At 48.3% G+C, this 16,279-nt stretch overlaps 3 protein-coding genes across 3 annotated transcripts; 2 read left to right on the top strand and 1 right to left on the bottom strand.

Annotated features, from left to right (window-relative positions):
• Positions 1-5,218: 5,218 nt before the first annotated feature.
• Positions 5,219-7,913, top strand: F4807DRAFT_437922 (uncharacterized protein). The gene has a single exon (XM_047999081.1). It carries the CDS (start codon positions 5,325-5,327, stop codon positions 7,401-7,403), a length of 2,079 nt encoding a protein of 692 aa, XP_047851213.1. The 5' UTR covers positions 5,219-5,324; the 3' UTR covers positions 7,404-7,913.
• Positions 7,914-9,395: 1,482 nt separating this feature from the next.
• F4807DRAFT_469925 (uncharacterized protein) lies at positions 9,396-11,129 on the top strand (the record flags this gene model as incomplete). The annotated part of the gene is made up of 3 exons (XM_048002770.1): positions 9,396-9,506; positions 9,581-10,232; positions 10,305-11,129. The coding sequence occupies 3 exons, from the start codon at positions 9,396-9,398 to the stop codon at positions 10,895-10,897; spliced, it is 1,356 nt and encodes a 451-aa protein (XP_047851212.1). The 3' UTR covers positions 10,898-11,129.
• Positions 11,130-11,401: 272 nt separating this feature from the next.
• F4807DRAFT_463380 (uncharacterized protein) lies at positions 11,402-12,058 on the bottom strand (the record flags this gene model as incomplete). Its single annotated transcript, XM_048001973.1, has 2 exons — positions 11,402-11,608; positions 11,786-12,058. 2 exons carry the CDS (start codon positions 12,056-12,058, stop codon positions 11,402-11,404), a joined length of 480 nt encoding a protein of 159 aa, XP_047851211.1.
• Positions 12,059-16,279: the final 4,221 nt, after the last annotated feature.

Below are 16,279 nucleotides of genomic sequence, written 5' to 3'. Positions count from 1 at the left end.
TTATGCTTCTTCATGTTGTCTTACTTGCGGATGTTCTATATCATTTCCGCAGGTAAAAATAGCATTTGAATTTATCCAGAAGTTGCGAATAGGGTAAAACATTCGAGCTGGAAGCTATACGCTGGCGTCAGAAACATTCTCGGCCCCGAACTGACATACCTAGGTACCTACCTACTAATCTACCTACTTCTTGATATGCTGACGATGCAGCGCGCTGACAGCTTCCGGTAGGTTAGGCAAGTAACAGTACCTACCTAAGCAGAAGGGCCTCGGAATTAGTACCCCATGTAGTAATAATACTGTGATACACTGTACGCATCCATATGTGATAAAGTGCATACAGTGTATTCCAGTATTATTATTACATGGGGCACTAATTCCGAGGCCCTTCTGCTAAGTAAGCGTAAGGTACGGCTCTTTTGTGAATTTTGTAAATGAAAGGGGGAAGCGCTACCTATTGTCAGAACACTATTCATCCTACGAACCGAAGTTTGACGATTTGCCAAGCATACTTACATACCAAGCAAGTACTAAGCGGAAGGTTTCCTGTAGCTTTCCCCTGATTATGTGCATAGCTAGATTTCTTAGTATGAGAAGGAATCCTGTTCTGTGATTGGCTTACTACTACGTTTCCAAGAACTGCAGTTATCCGACCTGATGACAATTGCCCAATTCAATTGCCTGCTTACCTGCATGAAATGTTTGAAGGAAGAAACATAGCCACCTCCTCAAATATTGTATGTGCATACCTGGGCATTTGTGTCATGGTTAAAGCGAATGGACCAACGACATCTTCATCGTGCGGCTACATATCAGATCGCATACATGAATCACGGCAGCTAGACGTTTGGTCGAATAATATTGGCGGGCCAGCCATGTTCTTGGGACGACAATTAGTTCGGACATATGCCGATCATATATGGGGATGGCCATGCAATAGCCATGCAGACAGCATTGAAAGAATGCCTTCGGAACGCATGAATGCTATGCGAACAAGGTTCTGGGAGGTTTGCGTGCGAATATGGGGAAATGGTGAACCTGTCATGGCTACCAGGATAGTGAACACAATGCTTCTGTCGGTACGGAATAATTGGCGCATTTGTATTAGCACGGAATTCTCGAAGCATACCTTGACAGCATAATAGTTACCAGGTAGCTGGTTGGGCGAAGATCCCGTAGTTTCAATGCTGCTAAATATACCCGATGAAAATTGGCGGGCTCATCGTAATGTTTCTATCCGTAGATTTCGAGCCATCTGGCTTGAATCGTAACTCCGACTCTGCAGCGAAGATTCGATAGTGGGATGAGAGCAATCAATCGATTAATTTCGATCTCTCCAGATCGATCTTCGTGGCGGCTCGTTGTGCTGGGGCCAATTAGACCTTGTTCCTGCAGGATTTATGTGGTTGATATTTAGCTCCCCCCGGATCGTCGTAAGGCTTTTAATAGGGATCAGCAAAGCGGCCGAGAGCCGAAAACGTGCTATAAAGTTGTTTTCAGCAGCGCTGATCAGGATATTTTATAGCTATTAATAGCTACTAGATCATATTCAATAGCACGCTCCAAAGCCTCTCCAGAGCTAGAGCCTTTTTTCAATGCCAATGATGAATCGTTGGAGAGACTTTGAAGAGCATTCGTCGCGATACGGTGCTGCGTGGCGTCGCGAACACCATTATGGCGCTGAGTAATTTCGCCCGTCTGCCATTGTTATCTAACACCCGCGCAGACTGGCGAGGAAAGTAAAGGTAATTTCGTTTTATCCGGTAGGCGTGTCTCTTTTCGTGACCTTGGATGGTTCCGTAAATGATAGGTACCTAGGTAAGTATTAATCAAAAGGTTCCTTCCAGAACGGAAAAACCTGAGCTCGATCATTCGATAAACCCCTAAAGCGAAGGTCAGTTGTACAGTGCTATTTGTCAAAGCCAGAATTTTGTGTAGTTGGTCAATATGGCATCTAAGTATCCTGTTTATTGTGTCAAGCATATACCAAATATACTAGGTAATTCTTATTAACTGGACCTCGGAACACTCGCCTACTATGCTTCCCCACTGAGAGGCCTGAGACTTATGCTGAAAATAGTGGAAGAGGGCGTCTAGTACAGCGCGGCACAAGGGTATCTCTCCGTAGGACAGTGAAGGTCCGCTTGGTCTTGGGAGTTATTCCGTAAACATATATCGAAGTTAGGTAACAGATATCCAAGGCTGAGAAACTATCGGTGATCAGACCCTAGCATTTGACAGCTCCGGCCTTTCGACGCTGCTAGTGATTTACCAAAACAGGTAGGTGTGCCTGGCGATCCCCTATAGGTTCTAGGCCGTCGGTTAGACTGATCTGGTAGATTGGCCGCACAGTCCCAGATGTGATCATAAACACGATATCACTCATAGCGATTCTTTAACGAGATGAAGAAGCCGAGAGCTCAACCAATATATCAAAGTTGAGGACTGTGCGTTCTCATGATCGTATTCCCACTTCGTGTAGGAAGATGAGTGTGCTTTTTACCAAGATGCGCTTTGTCGTGAGACTCCATGAAACAGGTAGCATGCGACAGATTTGTAGCGTTGAGCAATTCTCAACTATGTAGATGCAAACATTGCCTAGATAGACCTAAGGCCATACTGGATCTTACAGGTAACAAACAAAATGAGCAACGATGAGACTTCCTAAAGGAGAAAGGAAGCCAAAGAGAAGCCAAAGTTGGAACGATACCGCAATCGTCGATATAGTCGCATTGGCCAGGGGTTGGTGTCAGGTAATGCGTGCGGCTCGTATTTGACCCCTTGTGGTCTGAATCAAGGAAACCCCGTCATGACGGGCTCTCGGTATGTAGCGGCCGATCATAAACCTTTCCTTGTCTAAATCAGATAGATACCTATCCATGCACTATGTGATTCGAGATATAGTGGGTATCAAGGTAGAAAAGATCAGACGTCTTCAAAATACGATTCACCTGAAAAAAAAGGTGAAAATGGTGAAACTGTACATAGTACGCTTAAAGGGAACTGGTGGGTGTTGGTGAAACCTGGAGTTTGGTGTTCCTTCCCGAGCTCTTGCCTTTTCTAGGGGATCTAGGGACTAACCCAGCGGTAGCAAGGAAAGGGTCCTATCAATCCCTGTCAATTGCCCTGTTTACACCCAAGTAAAGTTTAGCTGACAGATCCGGCGGCCAGTTGCTTGTCGCCCTAGCTCGAAAATTGCCCGAAAATCCAGTTTCATCAGGTGCTAAGTATTTAGTGTATCCGATTGAGGACAACTTGAGCGAGGTTCAAGAGTCTAAAAAAGTTTAATACCCCTATCCAGCTATAGTGTTCCCCTATCCCCCTATCCAGATACGTACCTAGGCACCTAGGTAGGTCCTCTCTTTTGCGACACTTACAAGCGACCTCCACCATCTCGATCTTTGCCGTTTTTGTACTTGTTAGGGCCTTCGGAGTTACACTTGCTTGTTTTCTCTGAAGCCTTACCAAGCCACATCAGGTTTCTTTTTCATGCTCCTTCTAGCTCATTCAGCGCATGAAGGTCTTGCGGAGGTCCGACCTGAGAATACGAAGTCTGGTTGTCGGGACTGCTATAGTTTACACACGCATGATAGGCAGAGAGAAGGAAACGGAATATCAGCCAAACTCCGATGTGTTTTATGGAAACCCATCCCAGGTCAATGGTAGGGCAGTGCTCAGTGAGACATACATACATGGAGATCGCATTGAGAATCGATAGATTGTCGCGATAGTGGACCCATCATCAGCACCAAACTACTGATCGTTACAGGGAACCTCAAGATCTAATCAGTCGAAAAGAATATTCTCTCACGGTCGAATCGGTGGTCCCACGTTATAATCCTTGGGTCGCAGATGCAACTCAACGATGGTTCTGTACCTGCATTAGGGTCAACTCCTCCAGGCAAAGATCGAGTGGCTGTGTCTGTTTCAAGTTGAACAAAACACCATCGCTCTTAGTAAGGAGACACCGAGCCTTAAGCCAGTCTCGCTTTGCTTTTGCTCTTTGGAGGATAGGAGATAGTAACATCTGATCATGGCGCATCTCACCCAACGCCGCTCTAATTTACCCTGGCCTATGTGACATTGTGAATCTCGGTTCAGCAAGCCGACATCCCTTCAAGCTGACTTTAGGAAGAATTGTGACAAGTGCCAACCTAGGTCGGATATTTCTGGCAGCTTACTCTAGCAAATGTTAGTATTCCTATAGCCAAACGCCAGCAAGAGTGACCTATGTTTACCTAGTAGCTATTAAGTGCAACCTAGACTTGATTCGTGAAGAGTCTAATGGTGGTAACTGTTCTTAGCTAAATCCATAGCAAGCAAGGGTTGTTATTGGCTAAGGGGGGCAGGTTGGGGTCGGCGCGACTGGCCAGGAACAGCGGATAGACTGCAGCTAATCCTTGATATCCCCCTGAAAATACCACTCCAAGATCCAAGACATCCCAGCTCGGAGCCGCGCGCTCTGTGCTCTCGACTCGGTCCACCTGCTGTGGAGCGCAAGACATTTTGGACTTCACTCTAATCCCTGGCGTACATTCATCCGACTTCCTCCCCTCTATGCAAGCTATGCCATGCCTTTTTCGGCTCTCTTTCTCCTGGATGGAGGCCACCCTGTCGGCTGGTTTCTTGATCCTGGAACAAGGGCCAAGACTATACAAGATGAAGAGGTCAATATTGTTAACGGCAGTACGAGTTGATGCATTCTGGTCATGATATGACTGAAGATGGTTGATTCGATTCTATCATCGAGCTATGCCTTGTAAGTGAGATGTAAATTTGACCATACCTTAATCGTGTACTTAAATGGCTCTAAGGCCTATTTTTAACTAGTAAAATACCATGTATACAAGAGCTAATTTGAGTGGCGTTGGTCTCGAACCAAGAGATGGGTAGGTACAAGATTAACATTATTGACCATGGAATGCAGTACACGATTCCTCCACAGGTGCTTAGAATAAACAACCCCAGGTCGCGGCCAAGCAGGCTCGGGTCAGGGTCCGCACTGCGACCTTGATAGGTTCCTCGCCAAACGAGTGGTTCCCAGTAGCCCATCATGAGATGCTATATATGTAGGTTGCTCTCCTCCTCATCTATCTCGAAAAGGACCTGTTCTACATCATCACTTTCTTTCCTCTTAAGGTAGACATCACTGTCGCTTCTTTCTTTTCCGGAAGTCAAGGTCATTCGTTTGCTTGCTTCCATCCATCGTTTACTTTTCCTGTTATATACAGTCGTTATAAGAATAACTTCGTTCGCTCACACAGCAGGAATTATATACTACCAACTATCGTCTACTACCTCTTAAGGATTGAATTTCTACCACAATGAGAAACGCCGTATCGTTCGTCGCCTTGGCTGCTGGCCTCAGCCAGGTCACAGCCACCGGCTTCGGATTCAGCGACGCTCCCAAGTTTAGCTGCCCGGACAACACCAACAACACCTGTACCCCCGACATCGCCGGCGGTCTTAACTGGTCCGACCTTCCTACCGGTGGATTCTCCTCATACAAGGGATTCACATGGAGCGGCTTTACTTGCGCTTCGTCCTTCGGCAAGCGAGACCAGCTGGTAGGCCGAGGCAGCTTCCAGAGCAAGTGCATCACCGGAAAGGCCACTTCGGACAGCAGCAGCAGCCCTAAGATCAGCTGCGACAAGAGCAAGGGTGTCTCCAAGACCTCCATCACCACCTTCCAGGTCACTCCCGAGTTCGACTGTGACCTAGAGTTCCACTACTCTATGCCTGACGGATCTACTTGCAAGCACCGATCTGCTTGCAAGGCCTCCGGTACCACCGTCGAGAACACCCAGTGCGGTGGTGCTACCGACGTCACTGTCGTCTACCCTTCGCAGCCCTCCAAGCCCAAGGACTCCTGCTCTTTCGGCATCCACTCCATCGGCTTCGACTGCTCTGGCCCTAAGCCCTCCAAGCCCGCTCAGAGCACCTACAGCGTGAGCACCCCGACCTACGCCACCAGCAAGCCTAGCAAGTCTTCTGTCGCTTTTAGCTCTGCGGTTCAATCCAGCTACTCTGCCAGCATTCCCGCTGTCTCTTCTTACTCTGCTAGCTTCCCCACTGCCAGTGCCAGCGCTAGCTCCAGCTTCTCGGTCATCCAGTCCAGCTCTTTTGCTGTTGGGTCTAGCTCCTCGGCCGTTGCCTCCAGCTCCTACGCTGTTTCCAGTGCCGTTTCCAGCGCTTTCAGCTCCGCCAGCGTAGCTTCCAGCTCGACCGTTGCCGTCGGTTCTAGCAGCACCGAGGCTGCCTCTTCGTCCGCGTTCTCGGTTACCAGCTACATGACCACTTCCACTGTTTTCACTACTTCCGTCCAGACCATCACCAGCTGTGCTCCTACTGTCACCAACTGCCCTGCTCACTCTACTGCTCTCACCACCGTCACTGTTCCGGTTTCTACCACTGTCTGCCCCGTGACTGAGACCCTCGGTGTTTCCTCAGCCGTCTCTTCCGCTGGTCCTTCTGCTGGCTCTCCCGCTGCCTCTAGCCCCGCTACTCAGGCCACTGGATACCCCACTGCACCCGCTGGGTCTGCCGCCTCTGAGTCTTCTCCCGCTCAGGCTACGTCCGTCCCTGCTGGTTCCGGCGTCGTATCGACCCCCGTTGCCTCTTCCGCTACCTCGCCTGCTGGTTCCAGCGGTACCAGCCCTGCCGGCCCCGCCGAGACTCTCCCTTGCCCTGGTGTCGTCCCCTCTTGCTTGAACACCTGGATGTTCAGCGTTGGCTGCAAGGACAACACCGACGCCGCCTGCTACTGCCCTGACGCCACCTTCACCAAGAACATCTTCAACTGCATGTACGCCTACGGTGAGTCCGACGAGGTCATCTCTGAGGCCATCAGCTACTTCCAGGGTATTTGCGCTCCTTACGCTGGCAGCAACCCCGGCATTGCCACTGGTGCCCAGACCATCACCTCTGTCCTGACCGCCACTGCCCCCGCTCCTACTGGTGCCGTCACCACCATCCAGGTCGCTACCACTGTCGTTGTTCCTTGCACCAACGCGGCTGGCGAGACCATCCCCAGCTCCAGCAGCACCGTCACCGTTAGCACCAGCCTGACTGTCCCCGGTGTCGCTTTCAGCACCATCACCTCCGGCGCTAGCTCCACTGGTGTCGCTGTCGTCCCTGGCACCTACGCCACTGCCCCCGCTGCTGCCCCCACTGCTGGAACCGCGACTGCCACTCAGGGCGCCGGTAGCGCTGCTCCTTACCCCATCGCTGGTGGCTCCACCACTCTCGTCACCGCTGCTCCTTCCGGCACTGGTGTCGTCTACCCGACCTCCGCGTCGCCTTCCTCGCCTTCCTCGGCGATCGTCACGGCCGGTGCCGCTCACCTCGGCGCTGGTATGGGTCTCGTCGGCTTCGTCGGCATGATCATCGCCGCCGCTCTATAAAGCAGCAGCAACATCTAGCAACATGAAAATTCTAGAAAGAGCATAAAACAAACCCCACACAGCAAGCCTCGCAGGCAAAAACACAACCATTTCCTTCTTTGTATAACAATGACCATCGCCGTCAACAACATAAGATTCTTACGATCCTTACGAAACGAACAATTGCATATTTTTTTATTGGGAGAGAGGAGGGGAAACCTGGAAAAAGGGACAGATTTTTTGGGGTTTTTCTTCTCTACTTTTTAATACCACCCGGCACACAATCAAACAAAAAGGTCATCTTTAAAACGTGGTAGCTCAGTAGAGGTTTCGCCTCTCCGTTTCCCGGCTCCCTTGCGATGGCGAGGGTTAAGGGGCGAGAGGTTAGACGTGGCTCGAGATGGGGGCTCGTATGTTAAACCCGTATGATGCGCTTCCCTTTGGGTGCGAGGAAGGATGTGTGTAAAAAGCGTGGATGGACCCTGTAGTAATAGTAATACCCCCAGTTAAGAAACTCGCTGAGCTTGAGAATTCCTTGTTGTCTTCCTATATGCGTGCACCTGTGATCGTTTTATGTGTTTTACGTAATGGTTTACTGTTTTCCAAACTTGTCTATGCCGTACTACATCTACCTGAAAAACCTCCCCCTTTCCGCAACAAATGACTCACCTTAACTGATATTTATATACTACTTGACATATTCGGGGTTCTGGACCTTAAGTACTAGGTATATAGTTATAGGGAGTGATTAGGGAGAAACTTGGGGTGATGTGATTATCTTTGACTGTACTCAAGTTTAGCAAAGAGCTAGAAACTGAGCATGCAGATGACGCTTGACACCTACATATTTACGTTTGATATAACAATTGTGGGTTGATATTGGTTGTGATCTTAGATGTTAGCTACAAAAAATATCCATATAGATGAAATATTTAGTCCATAGCTCCTTATATTACACGATAGATAGGTGATAGCTAGATTTTGCCAACTAAGAATGGTATAAAGGAGTTAACAGGTGTTAAGGTAACCCCTGATTACGGTCAAACCTGATTCCTAAAAGTAAGATATCATGAGGGAAGTTGTACTATCAATTTTTATGATGTTATTTGGAACCTTTGAAGAACGTTGGTCTTGGTTTCCCTTTCAATTCAAGGGATAATTACTTCACGTTGTTTTGATTTTACTTCCGATATGCCAAGATGATATGGCTATTTTCAAGATAGACGGGTATGCGTCATTGTACAAAAGACGGGTCGGAATATCCAATATGATTTAATAATTTGACTCTAGCGGCAGCTTCATCTATCATGCACTTATGTTAAGAAGGCTTAGCTAGGTTCGCACCTTCTTGTTTTCCGGGCAGGAAGTCACGTTAGTCGTTGCTCTTATACGTCGAACCCCCTTTCCATTCTCGTCAGGGACCATCATCATGAGCAAGTATTCACCAGCTAGAGCAGTTGCACTTTCAGCCAACTACCGTGGGTAGAGGTGACTTATAGTTTGAACACTGATCCACTTCCATGTTTAAAACAGCAGATACTTATCCAGACTTACAGTTTTATGGAATTCTTTACTCTCACCACTATAAAAACACCATCATCCCTACCTACACTTTCATTACTCGTTCGCAACATCTTCAACTCAGATACTTATTATCCATATTTGATATCACGCTCTCGTTAACCAATCTTTCGATCGTCAATACATCCACTACTTATGAAAATACTTCACATACAATCACGCATCCCCATTGCCGGGTGTCATTCATTCACTATCTCGTTGAGTTTCCCTCAATACATCTCATCCTAACTGACGTTCATTTACTTGCAAACATATCGTCTCGTTATTTACCAGGACACTTGGTTCTTCCGAAAGACTGTCATCATCATCATCAACGCACCTTTCAATCCATCGAAAATCTCCTCGTCCAAATTTCTTTCCACTTTTATCATTAGCATTTTCCATCTTCCGCCAACTTGGTCGCCGTCAAACCACCCCGATTACTAAAATATCATGGCTTCCACTGGTGAATTTATCATCAATCTCAATGACGATAGACATCCCAATCTTGAATTATCCAAGTTGAATAACGAGTCGCCGTTTTTCAAGGTCTTACCCCCGGAGGTATGTGTCATCACTTCATCGTATCATGTACCGGCTTCTATTAGCCCTAGCAAATCTAACTCACATATGTCAAGGTCCATCTCATGATCTACGAGTTTGCAGTGTATGTCGACGAACTAATCATGCCATGTCAAGTCGAACCTTATTCAAACAAGTTCGTCGACAAGAATCCTCGTTCTATACCAAAAGAATTCGCGACTGTCCCTCTCGCTCGCACATGCCGAGCCATCTACGCTGAGCTTGAAAGATGGAATCCCTTCTACAAGGTCAACGCATTCAACTTTGAAACCCAGCAAAATTGTCTTGCCTACTTAGTAGCTATTACACCACAGCGACGCAAGCAGATTCGATGGATCAACCTTGAAATCGAGGGTTGCCGAATTCTTGTCACTCGTGAAGCCGTGCGTGAATGGGACGTTGAGCCCGGACTTAGGGCCTATCTATCGGACGGCATGATTCTCGACAAGAATCTATTGACAATGCTTAGTCATTGTGATAGTCTTCACTCCCACAAGCTATGTGTCAGGTTAGATTTTCGCGACTACAATACTGGAGAACCCGAGGATATCCTAAGCGACTTCGTGTGGCGAATTAGGGATACTGTACGATTGCGAGGTCAATGTCTCCTGTGGGATTTACCTTTCTTCGGGTACGAGCTACTCCTTGACCCCGGTGAAATTGACCATTGGAGTTTGGTAGAATTGGGCAATGATATTGATAACGCAAGTAAGCCAAAATATCATTCCCGTCGTAGAGTTGCTACCTTTTCATGATGGATTGCTAATCTGAGTATTGCAGTAAGAGTGAATAGGGAGAGCATTGGCCATGATGGACCCCAGGGGTTTAAAGAGATGGCTAAAAACAATTGGCTCAACCAAACTGCAATCACCGCTTCTAGGATCCAATTCCCGGGAGAGCTGCGTATATCATGGAATAAGGAGAGCAGTTCCATCGGATCGGTGGCTTCTCGAACTCGAGCAAAGTGCCGAGACCCCAATACCATCGGCATAGTGGAACGCACGATACCCAGATACAACCAAGAAGGCTATTTAATGGATTTTCAGGGAATAAATGACATTCGATGGGACGAAACAAGTGTGCAGTGTGAGGTAATTGACTCACAGGGTAGAAAGGATTGGGAGAACCTCTATGTCGTCTTGCATCCAGAACATCAATACTCGATAAGGTTCTTCTACTATGGTCTGATCTGGAAATTCCAATCAGGGAAGGTGAGTCTCGAAAAGCTCCAAGCCGTACCGCATCCACAGCACGTCCTCGATATCGCAGAAACCATTTGGGCTCCTGAGCACTTTATCTACAAAGACCAGAAAAAGTGGTTCCGGAGAGCGTGGCGCGAAATGATAGGAGAATGGAATTCGACAGTCGAATAAGGTGACTATTTATGAGATGGGGAACAGAAGGGATGAATTGGTTTGCCGCGCTATGTGTTTTCTTAATGCGGAAGTTCTTCTACTACGGCTTTACAAAAAAGGAACAAGATCAAGGTCAAGGGATTACGGACATATCGTCTTTCTTCTCATTGCGAGCCCTTCAGAGGATTTGTGGAATAATGGACGGGTTGCTTTTATCTAAGTTTTGATCAATGTGGTAAGAGTACTGCAAGTATGTAATACTATTCCCTACCAATGGAAAGGAAAGTATAGATTTGAAATACGTCTATTTCAGACAGCATTAATTATATCCATGTGCTCCCATACATATAACGCAAGTAGCAAAATATTTACCTTTTCCGTTATTAATATGTAGAAATTCTTGGTTTCATTTGACACCTGGCTTGCTCCTGAGCGCCTCAGCTCGTAATTTTTAACCACATATCAAAGTATACCTAGGTAAGCTGACTCAAACGCCGCCAAAGAAACAGTAATCTCATCGAATTAATCCTCAGTAACGAACTCTATCGGCTCCAAGGAACCACTGTCGTTCGGGGACTCCTGTTCTGTGAAGATGTAGACGGGTTGCCAATAGGAGCACGTCCTCTTACATCGGCTGGGGATCCGCGTCCGGTACCCGTTGATCCGTCGCGGTAGCTGGGATACGTCGATATCGGATCGGAAGGCTAGCGCCCAGTGATTGCGGTCGGTCTGTATGCGGAATTGAGGACTGTGTTAGATCGTGATGTGTGGGTCTTGGTCCTGATATCGCAGGAAATAGGGGTACCAGAGACGAAATTGGGAGGGGTATATGTTATGTATATGTGAGAAAAAGGAGGTGATTTATAAAGGGCGTAAAGGGGGAAGTATCGGGCTCTCCTAACTTACGCAACTCTTCCGCCGCACGATCCCTATGACCGCGCCCTCCCAGCTCGGCTCCTCGGCCTCATATTCCTGCTCCACGGGGTAGAGCCCACACCACGGACAGCAATCATAGTCATAGGAATCGTAGACTGCCTCGTCGCTTGCGAACTCGTATTCGTAATCATCGTCATAGTAGTAGTAGTAGTAGTAGTATTGGGGATAGGAAGAGCTAGGAGAGCATTTTTTGTTGTCGTAGGTGATGTATAAGACCTGCGGTTTTCCGAGGACGTTCCCCATCTCTGCTCGTGATGGCCGGCTTTTGGGCCATCGGCGTCGACGGTGGACTGATGTTCTATGATGTCAAATATGGATGGCGATGCTAGGGTATGTAGCCTGCGAATGATATCTTCTCCTAAGCAAGAGAACAGCCAGACGTGGAATATCATGGTAGAGGTTCCCCAGGGAGAAAGTAGAATAAAAACATAAAAACCCATGATCTGTCCCTCGAAGAGGAGATCGCAATCATGAGTCACTAAATCGCACAAGATATCACGAAAACGAGGCTGAAGGGCCGTTGTCGTGCTACCTCCACGTACGTACGGATACCTACGTGCTTTGGTGCTTGACAAACGTCACCTCCGGCCACCGCAAACCGTGGCACCAACGAGATTCCTCGAAGCGTGTCCCGTAGTCCAAATTCGGGCAGAACCACAAAGTACTTACGATACGTATGTAGTCGTCCAAGACGAGATATAGCACCACCTGCACGATATGCGGACGAAGTTATCTTAGTCAGGTGGTCAATCCATCAGGCGCTCAATTACATTCCACCCTCTACCTCATCCTATAAAAACTCAATTAGCACAATAGTCACAGCTTTCTATTGGTGATAATGACCATTAGCATTGAGACTATAAAGTGTCCAATTGGTTACGTGTCACAGACATCTCATCGTGATAGCGGCTGTCCTACAATTGGAGAAAATTGGCCGAAGAGAAAAAGGGGCACGTAATACGCAGTCTCAAAATATTCACTTGTATCTTCAACCGCCAGCAAAAGCGAACTCGATGCCATAGCATTTCATTAACCTATCCCCCGCCTCATTCCGATGCATTATCATGCTTATACGTACATACAAGAGGTAGTGGTCTCCGTAAAACAAAAAATACACTACACAGAAAAGTAAAACGCCGCCGCGTGGCCCTTAACGATGCCCTATTTTATTATGAACTCCCTCTTCCGTCACTCATTCGACCCAACTTAGCTCATAAAAAGCCCTTGGTTAGACTTGGCGTTCTTCCGTGCCCGATACTGCTCTTCCTCTTCGGTACCTCAATGCCCGTCCCACTCATGCTCGCCGTGTCGTCTGCGTCGCCGCCCAGCACCGTTCCGTTCCTCCAGGCGCTGAGCCTTCTGCCGCCTTCCTGGAAGATGGGTGTGCCGATTCTTATGCTGCCGTTCACGCTCCCCTTCTCCATCCTCAGGTGCTTCCAGCCTTCCAACTCGCGCTCAAGCCGTAGGGTCTTCTCTCTTTCCTCCCTTAGCTCTCGTTCGGCTCGACGCGCCGACAATTGAACATCGCTTTCGCTAGCTTGGAGTTCGTCAATCGTCTTGAGAAGCTTGTCAACCCTGTCACGTAGTCGCGTTACGTCGTCGTTGAGTTGCACTGCCTGTTTATCTTTACGCTCGATCTGGGATTGGAGGTCCTTCACCGTCCGATCGACATTGCGAACTGAGCGTTGTGATTTCGTCCGCTCGTTTTCTTGAGTCTCAAGCTGTGATTCGAGCTATTGTGGAGATGTGGTATTAGCGGCACGCCTTGTGAGCTTGCGGAACAGAGAAGAGAGGGGTCGTTTTTGAGGCTGCAACGGAGGCATCTCGTTGGGAGGTCCGGGGTCGGGGTCTGATGGTGTACTAACCTCCTGGATACGCTTGTGCAAGAACTTGATATCCTGGCTGCCACTTGAGTATCCCTTAGTCTCTAGATCGACGAGGCGCACTTGCACTTCATTGAGGCTCTTCTCGAGAGCCGCTTTTTGTTTGGCTAGCTCCGAACTGCTTTCGCGTTCAGCCGCAATTTCCTTTTGCACTTCAGTGGCAAGGGATTCAGCTCGCCGCATCTTCTCCACTGCAGCAGCAGCAATGTCCTCCTGTTGAGCTAGGCTGGATTTTAGCTCCAGAATTTCTCTGTCAGTATTAGCAGCGTTGCGTAGCGCCGGACTCTCGCTCTTAGCCAAATCCTCAAGTCCTTCCTTGGCTTCTTTGAGCCTGGCTTCGATGCTGGCTTTCTCCCTGGCAAGGGAGTCGCGCTCGGCAGTGATGTCATCCACAGAACTGCGGAGAGTTCGGACTTGAGAAAGGAGAGACACGACCTTGCCCTGAGCTTCGTTATGTGCGCTAACAGCTTCGTCGCGCGAAGAGACGACGTCTGCGAGCGTAGCTTCGAGGCGCGACTTTTCTTTCGACCATGTTGTGCTATTGAGAACCTCATCGTCCCACTTGGAACGGAGGTCGTCGAGCTCCTCGCGTAATCGGGCGATCTCGGATTGCTTGAAAAGCTTCTCTTCTCGAGCCAGGTCGAGTTCCTTGGTAAGCGTAGCAAATTCTGCCTGGTACTTTTTGCGTGTTTGCTCCATGCTTGACTCTTTGTCCTCGAGGTCAATAGCTCTCTGGTTTCTGTAGTCTTCTAGCTCATGTTGGAGGCGTTTCTTTGCTTGCAGAGCGGCTTCGAGATCAGTGGAGATATCCTCCAACTTCTCCTCGAGACGTTGATTCTGACGAAGCATGTCTTCCATACTTCCATCGGATTTGTTTCGCTGAGACATAATCTCGGCGTAAGCATCCTCTGCTTCCTTGGCCTGAGATTTGGCGAACTGCTCGGCCCGCGTAGCTTTCAAAACAGCGATTTCAGCTTGTTCTAGCTTGCTGAAATATTCGTCTGCGCGGCTCTTGTACATCTCGAGGCTTGAAGTTACATCCGCCAATTCGGAGCTTTCAGCGTCAAGTCGGATTTGTAGGTCTGCAAATTCCTCAAGTAATTGGCTGCGACTAGAAGCTTCCTGCTCTCGAGCTAGAGTCATTTCTTGCAGATCAGATTTCGCGTCACGTAGCTCGACCTCGAACCTCGCGCGCTCGTGCCTGATCTTTTCAAAATGCTCTTTAACATGAGCTAGCTCAGCAATGGCGTCATTGTGAGTGTGGAGAAGCGCACGTCTAGATTCCTCTTGGCTATTAAGCAGATCGAGGATCTCTTCGTGAGATCTAGTCTGAATATCTCGTACGGATAGTTCGCCACTCCTGATTGACTTCTCCAGTTGAGAGACTTTCTTTGACGAGTCGTCGAGCATATCATGCAAACGGCTATTCGCCTTCTCCAGCTTCTGTATACGACGAACAGATGGGCTGTCATCGGGGTTTGTCTCTAGCACAGGCGGCGTAATACGTTCAAGTTGGCTTTGGAGGTGGCGGTTTTGCATCTGTGCTATCTGGAGCTGGTTTTGTAATTCTTCGACCTCGGTCTTGAGATCCTGCTTATTGTTGAAGCTGAGAATGTCTGCCGTACGGTCCGATCTAGCAGAGTCCGGAATCAAATCATTCTCGTTGGTGACCCGGTTGCGAGTTGGCGTGGTTGTGTTTGAATTACGTCGTCCGTTGAACTTGCTTCGCCTTTGCGTAGGGGAGCCGTTGAAAGGAGCCTCGTTAGGGTGCATCTCCTCTAGCCTGGGTCTTACTGGCGATTCCCCTCGGTTTGCACGTAGCTCCGTTAACTGTGCTTCCGCATTGGTTCGCGCCGCAGTTTGAATACGGAGGTTTTGTTGCAATTCCTCTATCTTCCTAAGCATATCGAAATTTTGACTCATGATCTTATCATGACTCGCGTCACCCTGGGCTGGAATTGAGATTTCTGGGTCAACGGCTTTTAGGACACGCAGCATCTGTGCTCGAAGCTCTTCTAATTCCTTGTCTCGAGAGTCAACGGTCGTTTGCATAGCCCGCACAGTTGCCTGAGCCTGTGTCCGCAGCTGGCGTTCAGACTCGATGGTCCGATTTGCTTCGGCAAGTTGAATCGTGTAGTTTGATGATGCCTTTTCGGCGTTGCGGCTAGACTTGACTTCACGCGCGACCTCGTGATTGAGGTCTTCAATATTGAGCTGTAACTTCTCAATCTTCTTCTCGAGCCCGGCTATGGTCAAAGAGGAATCTCCAAGCTGTTTGTTGAGCTTGGCATGCTGCTCTTCCATCCTGGCCTTTTCGCGCTGGAGGGTTAAAATCTGTCCTCTTGAAGCTTCACTAGCTCTCGAGGTGGATCGTGCGATTTCAAGACCCTTTTGCTGCAGTTTATTGAGCAAGGCACGGTTGTCATTCTCGGATGCGGTTAGACGACCCTTTACAGTGACTAATTCACGTTCGAGACGTTCTTTGGCCTGGTCGTTCTTGAGGCCGTATTCTCCGGATGAGATCATGAACTTGTTGAGATCCTCTATCTCCCGATTCAACTTTTCACACTCACCTTCGAAC

Source organism: Annulohypoxylon truncatum (assembly GCF_022578515.1).
Source record: "Annulohypoxylon truncatum strain CBS 140777 unplaced genomic scaffold F4807scaffold_32, whole genome shotgun sequence".
Lineage (NCBI taxonomy): Eukaryota > Fungi > Ascomycota > Sordariomycetes > Xylariales > Hypoxylaceae > Annulohypoxylon > Annulohypoxylon truncatum.
Note: the sequence above shows the minus strand (reverse complement) of the source record. Positions and strands in the feature narration are given on the sequence as shown.

What these genes read in the sequence shown, in the direction of transcription:
- F4807DRAFT_437922 (XM_047999081.1), top strand. Translation starts at nt 5,325, where the DNA reads ATGAGAAACGCCGTATCGTTCGTCGCCTTGGCTGCTGGCCTCAGCCAG.